This window comes from Ranitomeya variabilis, chromosome 2, assembly GCF_051348905.1.
Source record: "Ranitomeya variabilis isolate aRanVar5 chromosome 2, aRanVar5.hap1, whole genome shotgun sequence".
NCBI lineage: Eukaryota > Metazoa > Chordata > Amphibia > Anura > Dendrobatidae > Ranitomeya > Ranitomeya variabilis.
Genome location: NC_135233.1, coordinates 83285480 through 83300241, shown reverse-complemented (window position 1 = coordinate 83300241; position 14762 = coordinate 83285480). Strand labels below are relative to the sequence as shown.

Sequence of the window (14762 nt, the reverse complement as noted above, 5' to 3'; positions counted from 1 at the left end):
ACAGTGTGAGATCCAGTGAGGACAGGGACTGATGTGAGCGATAATGATTTCTGTACGGTGAAATGCGTTGGCGCTACATAAATAAAATATCAACTTTGCTAAATTTGGAAAAAAAAAATCAAACTTTACTAGTTGATGCCTACAGCTCTTACACAGACTTATGTGTATGCATGGTTACAGATTGTAGGCAAACACAAGGGAGCCAAGTTCATCAAAGCTTTCATGCCAGAATTGTGGTGTAAAAAGCTTTGAAAAGTTGCACATTTTAGGCGAATTGCACCTTAATTTTTGCAACTTTTTGGTGTTTTCACACCACATTCTCCCAGCACATTCACTGTCTATGGGAGCATTCTGTCAGTCCACGGAAATCGGACTGCACTCAGCTGTCATCCAAGTGCAGTCCGCTGCATCACATTGACTTGCATGGCCAAATGCGTTCCAAATTTTGCAACAAACTCGGTCATGCTGCAATTTTTTCCCTGGACTGGCTCGGTCCAAGGAAGAAATTGGACTTGTGTACGGCCCCATAGAGTAACATTGGTCACATCGCACTCGGACTGATAATACGGTCATCTGCACAAGCCCTTACAATGAGAGTCCATATTGTCATTCACTCACTGATCCCCCTCCTGCACTGGCGCCGTTCCAGCACTGATGGCGCTGGGACATGCGTGACATTGTTGTGCCACGTGAGCCCTTGCAGCCAATTGGCAGACACTATTGGGCTGCTGTGATCTCATTTCTCTTGCTGCTGATTGGCTGCCAGGCTCACATGGTATAACAATGTCTCATAGGTCCTGGGACAGCCGACGCCGCCATTGCTAGAGCGGAGCCAGGTGAGTATATAGTGTGTGTATTTTACAAGGGGGAGTCCTTCACGTAAAAAGGGGTTATCCAGATAGTGTGACAACCCATTTAATGATACATTTATCAATAAACTATAACTTTGTATCATTTCTTGTAGACCTAAGAAGATGTAATAAGGAGCTCTAGTTGTGCTGCCATAAGAAAATGTATTAAAAAGTGAATAAAATGTAATAAAAAATCCAATATTCAGATGGAATATTTCCTGGGCTGTTTAGATTTCTAAGTTTAATTTTACTTAATATATTTTTGTGTTGCCAAATGCCGAACCAAGGATCATCTGCCCACATGGACCCGTGACCCCACACGTGCGGGCGGGCACTACACGCTTGGTTTATGGGTTTTCTCATTGCCCCTTAATTTTATGGGTTTAATTGACAAGTCGGAGCAATGGTCACTAAACAAGCGAGGTAGCGCTTCCAGCGGTGGGTCAAGTAATCCTGTAATTTGATGTGCTCCTTCTGGGGTGGGAGCTTGGTGGGACTCTCGATGGTGGCTTCCTCTTTGTGTGCCATACATACGCCTTACAACATCCTAAGGATTTCATCTTTTGTCTTGCAGTGTGGGAACTTTGCTGTTCTGGTGGATCTTCATGTTTTGCCTCAAGGCACCAGTAAAGACTCCAGCTGGTTTTCTGACCATGAGAAGGAGGTACAACAAAACCATTCCTACTTCAAAAGCCCGTAGCTGCGGGGAAGAAATTGGGCTGGCCTGATCTGCTCAGATCTTATTTTCATTGTTACGCTGAGACTACTGTGAATTATAACTAACCTTTAACAGCTCCGAGGGGACTATTAGACATGTGTTCTGTTTCCCTTCATTTAATGACTTTTCTCTACTTTACTTTTTCATTCTGCCCTTTCTTATAAGTGCGTTATTCCTCTGTCTGGGTTATACTGGCTGATTTGTTAAGCTGCTGTGCAGCTCATGTAGAAATAATGTAATTATAGGTCAAATATTCCTTATTATTTAATTTAACACATACCGTATTTTTAGAAATAATTTAAAAAACAAAATACTATCAAGGTTTGAACAAATCACCTTTTAATAGCATTCCCATCTCCAAGATCATATCCCAATATGTAGTAGGTGTAATAATAATACTATTAGCAAATACCTCCAATTAGAAACGTAGTATAGTTCTTCTGATTAACTATGTCGCAGGACATTTCCAGTGCCTTAGATATCCATTATTATGACCACTAGCTATCACTATATGAGTGGTCATCATCAAGGAAACCTAAGTAATGCCCTGCACATGAGGTAAGAGACATAGCAAATCGAAAGAACTAGACTACATTTCTAATTGGATGTACTTGCTAATGTTATTATTATTACATATTGGGATAGGATCTTGGTGATGGGATTATCCCTTTAAGCTTGATTATAAGTGAATTAAGACTTTTTTTTTACAGGGAACCTGTCCTGTTCAGAATTGCTATTCACCTACTGATATAATGGCAATATACAGGTAAATAATGTTAAAACCATTCGTGGCAGCCTTACCGGAGCAGCGTCTACAGGTAGAAAATAAACTTAGATCACTGTAGCCTCTTGGTTCCAGTCATAGGGGCGGAGCAGGGAGTGGTTACAGTCACCACAGCTATAATCACTCCCCAGGACTGTGATTGACAGCCTGCTCTGCAGCGCATGCGTGCTGTTTGTGTGTGCAGAGCAGGCTGTCAATCAATGTGCTGGGGCGGGATTACAGCTGCGGTGACTGTAACCGCTCCCTGCTCCGCCCCTATGACTGTAAGCGAATGGCTACAGAGAGCATATAAAATTATTTTCTCCCTAAAGCCGGGCTGTAAGTCAAGCAGGATTTTAGCGCTATTTACCGGCAAATTAGCCCTATAGCTGCAGGTCATGTAGTGTTTTGGGACATGACCGGTTCCATGTAAAGTAGCTTTGTCACTTACTTTTATAATATAAACTGCATACATTTAGTAAATAGATCACCTACACCTGGTGAGGCCAGTACACTTACTCTTTGAAAATCTCTTACATAACAAAATATGCACATTTCAATATCAGACAGGAGACGGATTATGCAGCCTTTGTGCAGTGGAGTTTGAAAATAAGTATTACCGCTTCATCAAGTCTATTTAATAATGTGCACAGTTTGCACTGGGAATTCTGGTAACAAATACGCTTTAAGTTTCTATAGAAGCCACTGTTTTATATCCATATTGTGTCATCTGTAAAAAAAAAAAAAATGGTAGTTCAATACTGGATTGCTGCTGAAATCATAATTTGAGATCCCTGACAACACAGATTTTTTTTTCTCCATTTGAGATGTTAAAGGGATCCTGTCATCAGGATAGTAGACCCCTAACTAAAGGCATTTGTGTTAAGGCCCTTAATGCTTATTACATCCATACGTTGCTTGCAGGATTTTATTTGGAAACTGTAAAGAGATTCAACTTTCAAGTTTTTATTACAAGTGCAAGGGGCGGACACTGCACTTCCAGATCTCCTGCCCCCTCCCCATTTCCCCAGTCTCCAGTGGACGGGTCCTTCTTCTCTCTGTTCCCTACATTCCCTGGGGAGGATGGGTCTTTCTTCTCTCTGTGACCTCCATTCCCTGGGGAGGGCACGTCTTGCTTCTCTCTGTGCCCAGCATTTCCTGGGGAGGGCACGTCTTTCTTCTCTCTGTGCCCAGCATTCCCTGGGGAGGACAGGTCCTTCTGCTCTCTGTGCCCAGCATTTCCTGGGGAGGGCACGTCTTTCTTCTCTCTGTGCCCAGCATTCCCTGGGGAGGACATGTCCTTCTTCTCTCTGTGCCCTGCATTTCCTGGGGAGGACAGGTCCTTCTCTCTGTGCCCTGCATTCCCTGGTGAGGACAGGTCCTTCTCTCTTTGCCCTGCATTCCCTGGGGAGGACAGGTCCTTCTCTCTGTGCCCTGCATTCCTGGTGAGGACAGGTCCTTCTCTCTGTGCCCTGCATTTCCTGGGGAGGGCACGTCTTTCTTCTCTCTGTGCCCAGCATTCCTGGGGAGGACAGGTCCTTCTCTCTTTGCCCTGCATTCCCTGGGGAGGACAGGTCCTTCTCTCTGTGACCTGCATTCCTGGTGAGGACAGGTCCTTCTCTCTGTGCCCAGCATTCCCTGGGGAGGGCACGTCTTGCTTCTCTCTGTGCCCAGCATTCCCTGGGGAGGGCACGTCTTGCTTCTCTCTGTGCCCAGCATTTCCTGGGGAGGGCACGTCTTTCTTCTCTCTGTGCCCTGCAGTCCCTGGGGAGGGCACGTCTTTCTTCTCTCTGTGCCCAGCATTCCCTGGGGAGGACATGTCCTTCTTCTCTCTGTGCCCTGCGTTCCCTGGGGAGGACAGGTCCTTCTCTCTGTGCCCTGCATTCCCTGGTGAGGACAGGTCCTTCTCTCTGTGCCCTGCATTTCGTTGGGAGGGCACGTCTTTCTTCTCTCTGTGACCTCCATTCCCTGGGGAGAGGGCACGTCTTTCTTCTCTCTGTGCCCCGCATTCCCTGGGGAGGGAATGTCTTTCTTCTCTCTGTGACCTCCATTCTCTGGGGAGGGCAAGTCTTTCTTCTCTCTGTGCCCAGCATTCCCTGGGGAGGACAGGTCCTTCTTCTCTCTGTGACCTGCATTACCTGGGGATGACGGGTCTTTCTTCTCTCTGTGACCTCCATTCCCTGGGGAGGGCATGTCTTTCTTCTCTCTGTGCCCTGCAGTCCCAGGGGAGGACAGGTCCTTCTTCTCTCTGTGCCCTGCATTACCTGGGGAGGACAGGTCCTTCTTCTCTCTGTGCCCTGCATTCCCTGGGGAGGGCACGACTTTCTTCTCTCTGTGACCTCCATTCCCTAGGGAGGGCACATCTTGCTTCTCTCTGTGCCCAGCATTCCTTGGGGAGGGCACGTCTTTCTTCTTTCTGTGCCCTGCAGTCCCTGGGGAGGGCACGTCTTTCTTCTCTCTGTGCCCTGCATTCCCTGGGGAGGACAGGTCCTTCTCTCTGTGCCCAGCATTCCCTGGGGAGGACAGGTCCTTCTTCTCTCTGTGCCCTGCAGTCCCTGGGGAGGGCACGTCTTTCTCCTCTCTGTGACCTGCATTCCCTGGGGAGGACGGGTCTTTCTTCTCTCTGTGCCCTGCATTCCCTGGGGAGGGCATGTCTTTCTTCTCTCTGTGCCCTGCAGTCCCTGGGGAGGGCACATCTTTCTCCTCTCTGTGACCTGCATTCCCTGGGGAGGACGGGTCTTTCTTCTCTCTGTGACCTCGATTCCCTGGGGAGGGCATGTCTTTCTTCTCTCTGTGCCCTGCAGTCCCAGGGGAGGACAGGTCCTTCTTCTCTCTGTGCCCTGCATTACCTGGGGAGGACAGGTCCTTCTCTCTGTGCCCTGCATTCCCTGGGGAGGACACGTCTTTCTTCTCTCTGTGCCCAGCATTCCCTGGGGAAGGCACGTCTTGCTTCTCTCTGTGCCCAGCATTTCCTGGGGAGGGCACGTCTTTCTTCTCTCTGTGCCCTGCAGTCCCTGGGGAGGGCACGTCTTTCTTCTCTCTGTGCCCAGCATTCCCTGGGGAGGACAGGTCCTTCTCTCTGTGCCCGGCATTCCCTGGGGAGGACAGGTCCTTCTTCTCTCTGTGCCCTGCGTTCCCTGGGGAGGGCACGTCTTTCTTCTCTCTGTGACCCGCATTGCATTCCCTGGGGAGGGAATGTCTTTCTTCTCTCTGTGACCTTCATTCTCTGGGGAGGGCAAGTCTTTCTTCTCTCTGTGCCCAGCATTCCCTGGGGAGGACAGGTCCTTCTTCTCTCTGTGACCTCCATTCCCTGGGGAGGGCATGTCTTTCTTCTCTCTGTGCCCTGCAGTCCCAGGGGAGGACAGGTCCTTCTTCTCTCTGTGCCCTGCATTACCTGGGGAGGGCACGTCTTTCTTCTCTCTGTGACCTCCATTCCCTGGGGAGGGCACGTCTTGCTTCTCTCTGTGCCCAGCATTCCCTGGGGAGGGCACGTCTTTCTTCTCTCTGTGCTCTGCAGTCCCTGGGGAGGGCACGTCTTTCTTCTCTCTGTGCCCGGCACTCCCTGGGGAGGACAGGTCCTTCTGCTCTCTGTGCCCTGCATTTCCTGGGGAGGGCACGTCTTTCTTCTCTCTGTGACCTCCATTCCCTGGGGAGGGCACGTCCTTCTTCTCTCTGTGCCCTGCAGTCCCTTGGTAGGACGGGTCTTTCTTCTTTCTGTGACCTGCATTCCCTGGCGAAGGTCACGTCTTTCTTCTTTCTGTGACCTGCATTCCCTGGGGAGGACAGGTCCTTCTTTTTTTTAAAATTCTGCCTGGGTATGCAAGTCCTTTTTTTCCCCGTGCCCTGCATTCCATTTGGGGGACAGTAGATTTGGAAATAATAATAATTTCCACAATTGGATGTCTTTAAAAAAATGTTCCTGTGCTGAGACAATCTTATAAATGTGTCCCTGCTGTGTACTGTGTAATGGCCGTGTCTGACCGTACAGGAACATGGTCTGATCATACCACAGCTTCTGGGCAGGGGAGGACGAAAAAGAGGATACAGACAGTACAGAAGGGGATCACGGCTGATTTTTCTGTGAGGTAAAACATTTTTAAAAAACAGTCAGGGAAATGTTTTACCTCACGAAAATAATCAGCTGTGATCCTGTGCTGTAATGTCTGTATACTCTTTGGCTTCCCCCCGCCCAGGAGCTGTGGTAGGATCAGACTATGTTCGTGTATGGTAAGACACAGCCATTACACAGTACACAGCAGGGGTCGCATTTATTAGATTATCCCATCACAGGAACATTTTTTTTTAAATGCATCCAATTGTGGAAATTATTATTATTATTCAAAGATTTGTTTGTGGGAAAACCCCTCTAAGGCACAAAACAAACAAAGCAAACTCTTGGAGCGCACTCTGCACAGCAAACCCCAGCCATCTTACAATGTGTCTGCAGCCTGGAGCACAGACAGGTGCTGAGACCGGTGTATGAGAAGATGACTTCTTGGGATAGGGAAGAAGGTCATAGTACTCCGTGGCTAATCTAGACATGAAATCAGCCAATTCTGAGGTGTATTTGTCGTCTCACTGTCTTGCCTCCAGCTGCCTCCTGAGTCTCATAATTCCATGGACCTCATAATCCGTTTTAAACTGTCAATTTGTCTGAGATAAGACGAGGCGTTCGGAGCTGTTGGCTAATTACCTGCCTTACACAAGTGCACGGTTTTCCTACAATTTGTCGTCTTTTATTGGTTTTAAGGGAATTAGTAAACACTTTTAGTGAATGTAGGATTTGTTCATGTTTTATGATTAGGTGCTAAAGTCCTTTCAATGTCTACTGCAAACTCTGAGTTTGACTACGATGACGGGAGCACCAGTAACAAAGTCTTCCGTGGCTTTATAATGGTGCTAGCCGCAATAATTAGTGGTTCTTCAGACGCCATAATATGACTTAAGAGCCGAGTAGCTCGGTCTCATCGTGTGTATTGCCCATTGGGACAACCGAAAAAAGTCTTCATATGGAATGATAATTCAAGAAATATTGAACGAAGAATCCTGCAGACTGTGTCATCCGAATAAAGCCGGACCTTCTACAAGATGAACAAATGATCGTGTGTTTTCAGAAAGAGATGTACGATACTTGCAATGAAAATTATTCATCCCCCCATTCCAAATTAGGTTTATTACCAAAATATACAAACATTCTGCTATTTGTAATAAACCAATGAATCAAGAACCATGTAAATATCAAAACGCAACGAATATAAGAAAGGGCTTCTCCCAATCCAACACCTAATGTCACTTTTTTAATGACTGCATCAGTTTCCGAATTATTCGCCCCCCTTCATGACCTCCACGTCACTAATTTTCTCAGATTTGTATGCTCCTTCTTCAAACACCGCCAAAGATTTACATGGAAGCTGAAGGGGAAAATCTTGTCAACTAGAGATGAGCAGATCGAGCAAAATTAGAATTTGCCTGCTTATGTCTTTTTTTTTTCTTCTGGGAATTATGATTCTTTGATAAGTTAATGTCCCTTATTCTTTTCAAGGGTTCCGGATCCCATAACATAATAAATGTAATATGTAAAAAATAAAATAATACGGATACGAATACTCAATTCACCGCTCAGCTCTCCAGCTCATCCGTGTCACTGTACAGTCCTCAGGGCATCTTCTGATTCCCTGTTCTCGTGCTGAAATCCCCTAGCTTCTCTCAGCTGTAAGGAGATTTACACTTTAAGAAAAGAAGACCCCAATTTTTTTTATATACAGTATGGGACATAAATAATAGACCAGCTATTTGCCCTTTTCGACACTCCACTGCTGATCCAGTCTCAGTGGCTTGGCTGCAGCGGTTATGTCACGTCAAGAGATTTCATCACCACTGTAGTCAATCACTGAATTCAGAAGCTGTGTCAATATAGACAGTACTAGCCACCGAGGTCAGTGATTGGCTGCAGTAGTGATTTAAAATTTTGTTTAGATGGCACCAGGGAAGGGGATTTGTGTTCAAATATATGGCTCATTTTGTTGTATTAAATATACACTACCGTTCAAAAGTTTAGGGTCACTTAGAAATTTCCATATTTTTGAAAGTAAAACACAGTTTTTTCCAATTAAGCTAACATTAAATGATTCAGAAATACACTCTATACATTGGTAATGTGGTAAATGACTATTCTAGCTGCAAACGTCTGGTTTGTAATGCAATATCTTCAGGTGTATAGAGGCCCATTTCCAACAACCATCATTCCAGTGTTCTTATGGTACTTTGTGTTTGCTAACTGTGTTAGAAGGCTAATGGATGGTTAGAATACCCTTGAAAACCCTTGTGCAAGTATGTTAGCACAGCTGAAAACAGTTTGGCTGATTAGAGAAGCTATAAACCTGACCTTCCTTTGAGCTAGTTGAGAATCTGGAGCATTACATTTGTTGGTTCTATTAAACTCTAAAAATGGCCAGAAAAAATTGCCAAGAAACTGAAGATTTCCTACAACGGTGTGTACCCTTCAGAGGAGAGCACAAACAGGCTCTAACGAGAGTAGGAAGAGAAGTGGGAGGCCGCGCTGCACAACTGAGCAACAAGACAAGTACATTAGAGTCTGTAGTTTGAGAAATCGACCCCTCACAGGTCCTCAACTGGCAGCTTCATTAAATAGTACATGCAAAATGCCAGTGCCAACGTCTACAGTGAAGAGGCGACTCCGGGATGCTGGCCTTCAGGGCAGAGTGGCAGAGAAAAAGCCATATCTGAGACTGGCTAATAAAAGGAAAAGATTAATATGGGCAAAAGAACACAGACATTGCACAGAGGAAGATTGGAAAAAAGTGTTATGGACAGACGAATCCAAGTTCGAGGTGTTTGGATCACACAGAAGAACATTTGTGAGACACAGAACAACTGAAAAGATGCTGGAAGAGTGCCTGACGCCATCTGTCAAGCATGGTGGAGGTAACGTGATGGTCTGGGGTTGCTTTTGGTGCTGTTGCCTACAACAGGATAATGACCCAAAGCACACCTCCAAATTATGCAAGAACTATTTAGGGTAGAAGCAGGCAGCTGGTATTCTATAAGTAATGGAGTGGCCAGCGCAGTCACCAGACCTCAACCCCATTGAGCTGTTGTGGGAGCAGCTTGACCGTATGGTACGTAACAAGTGCCCATCAAGCCAAACCAACTTGTGGGAGGGGCTTCTGGAAGCATGGGGTGAAATTTCTCCAGATTACCTCAGCAAATGAACTGCTAGAATACCAAAGGGCTGCAATGCTGGAATTGCTGCAAAGGGAGCATTCTTTGACAAAAGCAAAGTTTGAAGGAGAAAATTATTATTTCACATAAACGTCTTTTTTTTCGAACCTTGTCAATGTCTGGACTAGATTTTCAATTCATTTGGCAACTCATTTGACTAATAAAAGTATGAGTTTTCATGGAAAACACAAGATTGCCTGGGTGACCCTAAACTTTTGAACGGTAGTGTATGTGTTTGGGGTCCACTTTTCTTAAAGTGGAAAATACCTTTAAAAACCTCAGTGTGAACAGTAACCTAGTGTTTGAACCAGACTTTACGGCTCTATTGGTACTGCTCCTATTACAGTGGATATGACCCATACAGCAGGGCTGTCGTACCTGCAGATGAAGCCCCCTAGCCAAAATCTGTCCTGATATTTAGTCATTGAAGTGGGTTTTTTCTTTTTGCAGTTGCTTATTTTAAGTTCAGGATTCGCGCTTATTTGTATTCTCCGGTAATGAGTAGAAAGTCGGCACTTCCCAAAACGTGGAAATATTTAGGAGCAAGTACAAAACAAATATGCAGACAGAGAAAGATGAGACGTATTTTCATTAAAGAGATTGTATACTACTTTTTCATTGGTGACCTATACTTGGAATCGGTCATTAATGTCTGATTGGTTGGGGTCCAACACCCTGTGCCCCAGTCGATTAGCTGTTCTCGGCGTCTGCCGGCCAGAACTGCTTGATTGCGGAACTGCTCCATCTTCTGATAATGGCTGCGGCAGGGTACTGCACATCTGCCTCCTATTGATTTGAATGTATCGGATGTGTAGTACCCTGTTGCAGTCACCAGGGCTGTGGAGTTGGAGCCCATTTTGGTGGAGTCGGAGTCGGTGCAATGGAAATTGAGGAGTTGGAGGTTTGGCCCTGGCGGCCACTATCAGAAGATGGATCGGCTCTGCAGTTGTTCATTTCCGGCAACACTGAGAATAGCTGATTGGCAGGAGTGCCGGGTGTCGGACCCAGACTGATCACTCACTGATAACCTTTCCTAAGGATAGGTAATCAATGAAAAAGTAGTGGACAACCTCTTTAAGTCTGGTGTTTCATAAATCATTGTTCATGAGGCATGTGCAAAAATATGATGCACCAAATTAATTGCGGCACACACCAATTCTCAGGCAATTCTCACAGCTGATTTCAACCAACGGATCAGTCAGGCATTTGGTAAAATGTAGTATAACAAGACAGCCTTTCCAATGAGTGTCTGTCCGTATGCTACAACAAGGCTTACATCCTCTAAACAACAGATTGTACAGAAACGCTCTCGGTTATGGCTCCTAGAGAAGTATCCTGATATGGAAACCCCCTTCCTAAGATATCAATATGGCCTGGTAGGGTGTATGAACATACATTACCTTCACTGGGCTATCCCTTTTAGTAATGAAACAGTGTAAAGAACTCATAAATAATATACTAAAAGCAAATATTGCAAAATACAATGCAATAGAATGCATAAAAGTTCAAAATGAAGAAAATAAATAAACAAATGCACATTGACGTAATGACAGCAACGAGCCCCGTGTGTATCGGTAAAATATGTTGCCCTTACCATGGCATTTCTTGTTTCATTCCGTGCAGCACATTACTGGTGTAAGACGTATAAATCAGACCTTTATTGATTTGCTTCTCAGGAAGTTTGTCTGTTACTCAAAGACACAATCGATACCAGAGTGACGCAGCATATTGAGAGCCGGAGGCAGCAAGTCCAAGTGAAGCACAAGGAGTACACGCCAGCCAGCCCGCTCTTTCTGAAAGGTACGTGCTTGCCTTCACCTGGGTCACCGAATACTGGAAATTTAGATTTTTTTTATTTTTTGCAAAGTGTTTACTGCTGTTATTACATGAAATGAGAATTTAGGGACTGATGAGAAAATATGTTCAGTTACTAAATAATAGAAAATCAGAAATAAATGGACCACATTAAAGAAGATGTCTCTGAATTTTTTTCCCCTACTCCTTGTTAATTATGTGATGTATTGCAAATGTATTAAAATACTTACCGATCGCAGTCTTCTCTGGTCTTCAGCGCTGCTCCTGTCCTCTTCTCACCCACTTGACCGGAAAATAGACTAACCGGCTCACACAGTGTTTTTTTGTGTGGAGCAGAAGTCTCTTTCTCAATGGAAGTTTTCATAGAAGTACATGGCCTTTTCAGAGAGGAACTAGCAATCCTAAAAGTTAATATCGACCCTTTAACGAGCCTTGACACAGGACTTCGGATAAGAGCCAGAATCTCAATTTGTAGACTTGTGCTTCGGGGGTGTTGCCCCTCCTCAGTGCTAAACATGAGATCCGATTTGGATGTATGAGGGGACTCTGACTGGGGTCTAAGGGGTAACGTCTCTCCTTGCGTAGAATGACACGCCAAAGTAAGGAGACTTATAAGCCGTGCGATGCTCCTCCTCCACTTCCTCCTTGTATATTTAATTTCCCATGGTTCATGAGTCTTCTTACCCTAGCATGTCACTCTCCACAATGAGAAACGTTACCCCTTAGGTCCCAGTTTGCATAGGCTCACAAGGGAAAAAAAGTATCGCTCCACCCAGTGTGACCTAGCAAAGCTGTGGAGCGGTCATGTGGGCCAGAAGAGGACCAGAGCAATGCTGGCAACCGGGAAGATGGAGATTGGTGAGTATATGAATAAATTTGCACTACCTCACATACCTAATTAGGAAAGTTTTTAGTGGGGAAAAAAAATTCTGAGAATTCTTCTTTACTGATTATTGGTCAAGATAAGAAATATTATAGAGATGACACCAGGAAAACGACTTGGAATATAATTGCATAAAATACGAAGCGTGCCTGCCAGGCAAATCGAATCATGAGATGCAATAAAAGGGGCTACAAGGGCCACAACCTGTTTGAAGCATTGCGCCATTCTTTATTGAGAGGGAACCTGCCCCCACCAAATCATTCATTTGACCGTGTAGCCCTTTAAAAGATGAGCCATTATCCCTCTGTGACCCCAAAGCACTGCACTTGCAGCGAGAAAGCGTGTTTTGAAGTTGTCTGGAAGTGGATTTAGTATGACGATGCACTTAAAGCTTCTCAGCTTTGTATTCCCAAACTAACCGCACCCCTCTCCTGACTGATTGACAAGTTAGTAGTTGTGCAGCAGAGCACATGACCTGTCAATCAGTCTGGGTTGGGTGCTGCTAGGTGGGAATACAATGTGAGGCTGAGAAGCTAAAAGTGCACCGTCACACCCAAATGCACTTCCAGACACAACTTCAAAAAGCAAATTCTCATTGCTGGAGTACCACTTCGGGGGCATATAGGGATCAACTGGCTTATCTTTTAAAGGATTACACAATCAAATCAAGAAATTGGCTTGGTAAAGGTTTCTGAGTGGTTCCTTTCAAAGTGCCATATCGAGACGTTTATCAAATCTAATATGTGATCAACAGTACAGGGTGGGCCATTTATATGGATACACCTAAATAAATTGGGAATGGTTGGTGATATCAACTTCCTGTTTGTGGCACATTAGTATATGGAAGGGGGAAAACTGTTCAAAATGGGTGGTGACCATGGCGGCCATTTTGAAGTCGGCCATTTTGGATCCAACTTTATTTTTTCCAATGGGAAGAGGGTCATATGACACATCAAACTTATTGAGAATTTCACAAGAAAAACAATGGTGTGCTTGCTTTTAACGTATCTTTATTCTTTCATGAGTTATTTCCATATGAGTGTATTCATATAAATGACCCAGCACAGTAGATTTTTTTTCCCTTGTACTTTGTTAAAAAAAAAAAAAATGTATGTAAATAAGTCACTATGTAAAAAAAAAAAAAATCTTTACACTAAAGTTTGTACTGTTATTGGTGTAATATCTGAGAGATTTCGAAGTACAGTAAAGTGCCTTGTGTGAGCGAGGGAGGTCCTGAATGTGGCCTGATGATCCTCTGTAATATATGCGTAATTTTCTCAGTAAATTCTAATCACTTCAGCTGCTCTTAAGAAAGGAATATTTTCTTATATTATTGCAACTTTTTCTATTTCTATGGTCTTTTGCATTAAGTGTCTTATGAAACTGCAGAGAAAATAAAACCTTCCCACGTATGTGGGTGCGAGAAGGCGTTTTCCTAGAAAAGCTAAATGTTAATGTGAGAAACACAATTATTCACGGTGGATATTTGAGGGGAAGAATATTTTTTCCCACATTTTCTACAATTGCACAATATTCTGATTCATATAAATACATTATTGTTCTCACATAGATGCATGGCTATTTATGTCAAGATCTCAGTCTGTTGTCTCGTTTTGTGCTGAAAACAGCAGATAGTAATTTTAGATTTAGTAAAAAGAAGAAAAGGTGGGATTAGAAATGTGACAACCATTCTCATACTCGGAGTCCTACATTACTGTTGTTGTCAGAATCGTTTTGGTATCACACTGGGCCATATTATATACAGTGGGCAATATACCGTAAGTATTTCATACACTGCGATTTTGCAAGTTTTCCCACCTACCAAGAATGGAGAGGTGTCATTTTTATTGTAAGTACACTTCAACTGTGAATCCAGAAAATCACATTGTTTGATTTTTACATACTGTAATTAAATTGTATTTTATTGCATGAAATAAGTATTTGATCACATACAAACCAGCAAGAATTCTGGCCCTCACAGACCTGTTAGTTTTTCTTTAAGAAGCCCTCCTACTCTACACTCTTACCTGTATTAATTGCCCCTGTTTAATCTCCTTACCTGTATGATAGACACCTGTCCATAGACTGCACAAATCACACTCCAACCTCTCCACCATGGCCAAGACTTAAGAGCTGTCTAAGGACACCTGGGACGAAATTGTATACATGCACATGGCTGGTATGGGCTACAGGACAATAGTGAAGCAGCTTGGTGAGATGACAACAACTGTTTGCACAATTATTAGAAAATGGAAGAAAAACAAGATCACTGTCACTCTTCCTTGGTCTGGGGCTCCATGCAAAATCTCGCCTCGTGGGGTAAGGATGATTCTGAGAATGGTCAGGAATCTGCCTAGAACTATACAGGAGGACCTGGGCAATGACCTGAGGAGAGATGGGACTATAGTCTCAAACATTACCGTGAGTAGCACACTACGCTGTCATGGATTAAAATCCTGCAGGGCACACAAGATCCCCCTGCTCACGCCA

At 44.3% G+C, this 14762-nt stretch overlaps 1 protein-coding gene across 3 annotated transcripts in view; it reads left to right on the top strand.

Moving 5' to 3' along the window:
* SLX4IP (SLX4 interacting protein) overlaps window positions 1-14762 on the top strand; it is a 175427-nt gene that overhangs the window by 63981 nt on the left and 96684 nt on the right. For all 3 annotated transcript variants that reach the window (XM_077282602.1, XM_077282604.1, XM_077282603.1), the window contains 2 exons: window positions 1426-1515; window positions 11251-11374. In XM_077282602.1, coding sequence (XP_077138717.1) covers window positions 1426-1515; window positions 11251-11374 — 214 coding nt within the window. The remainder of the gene's footprint in view (window positions 1-1425; window positions 1516-11250; window positions 11375-14762) is intronic.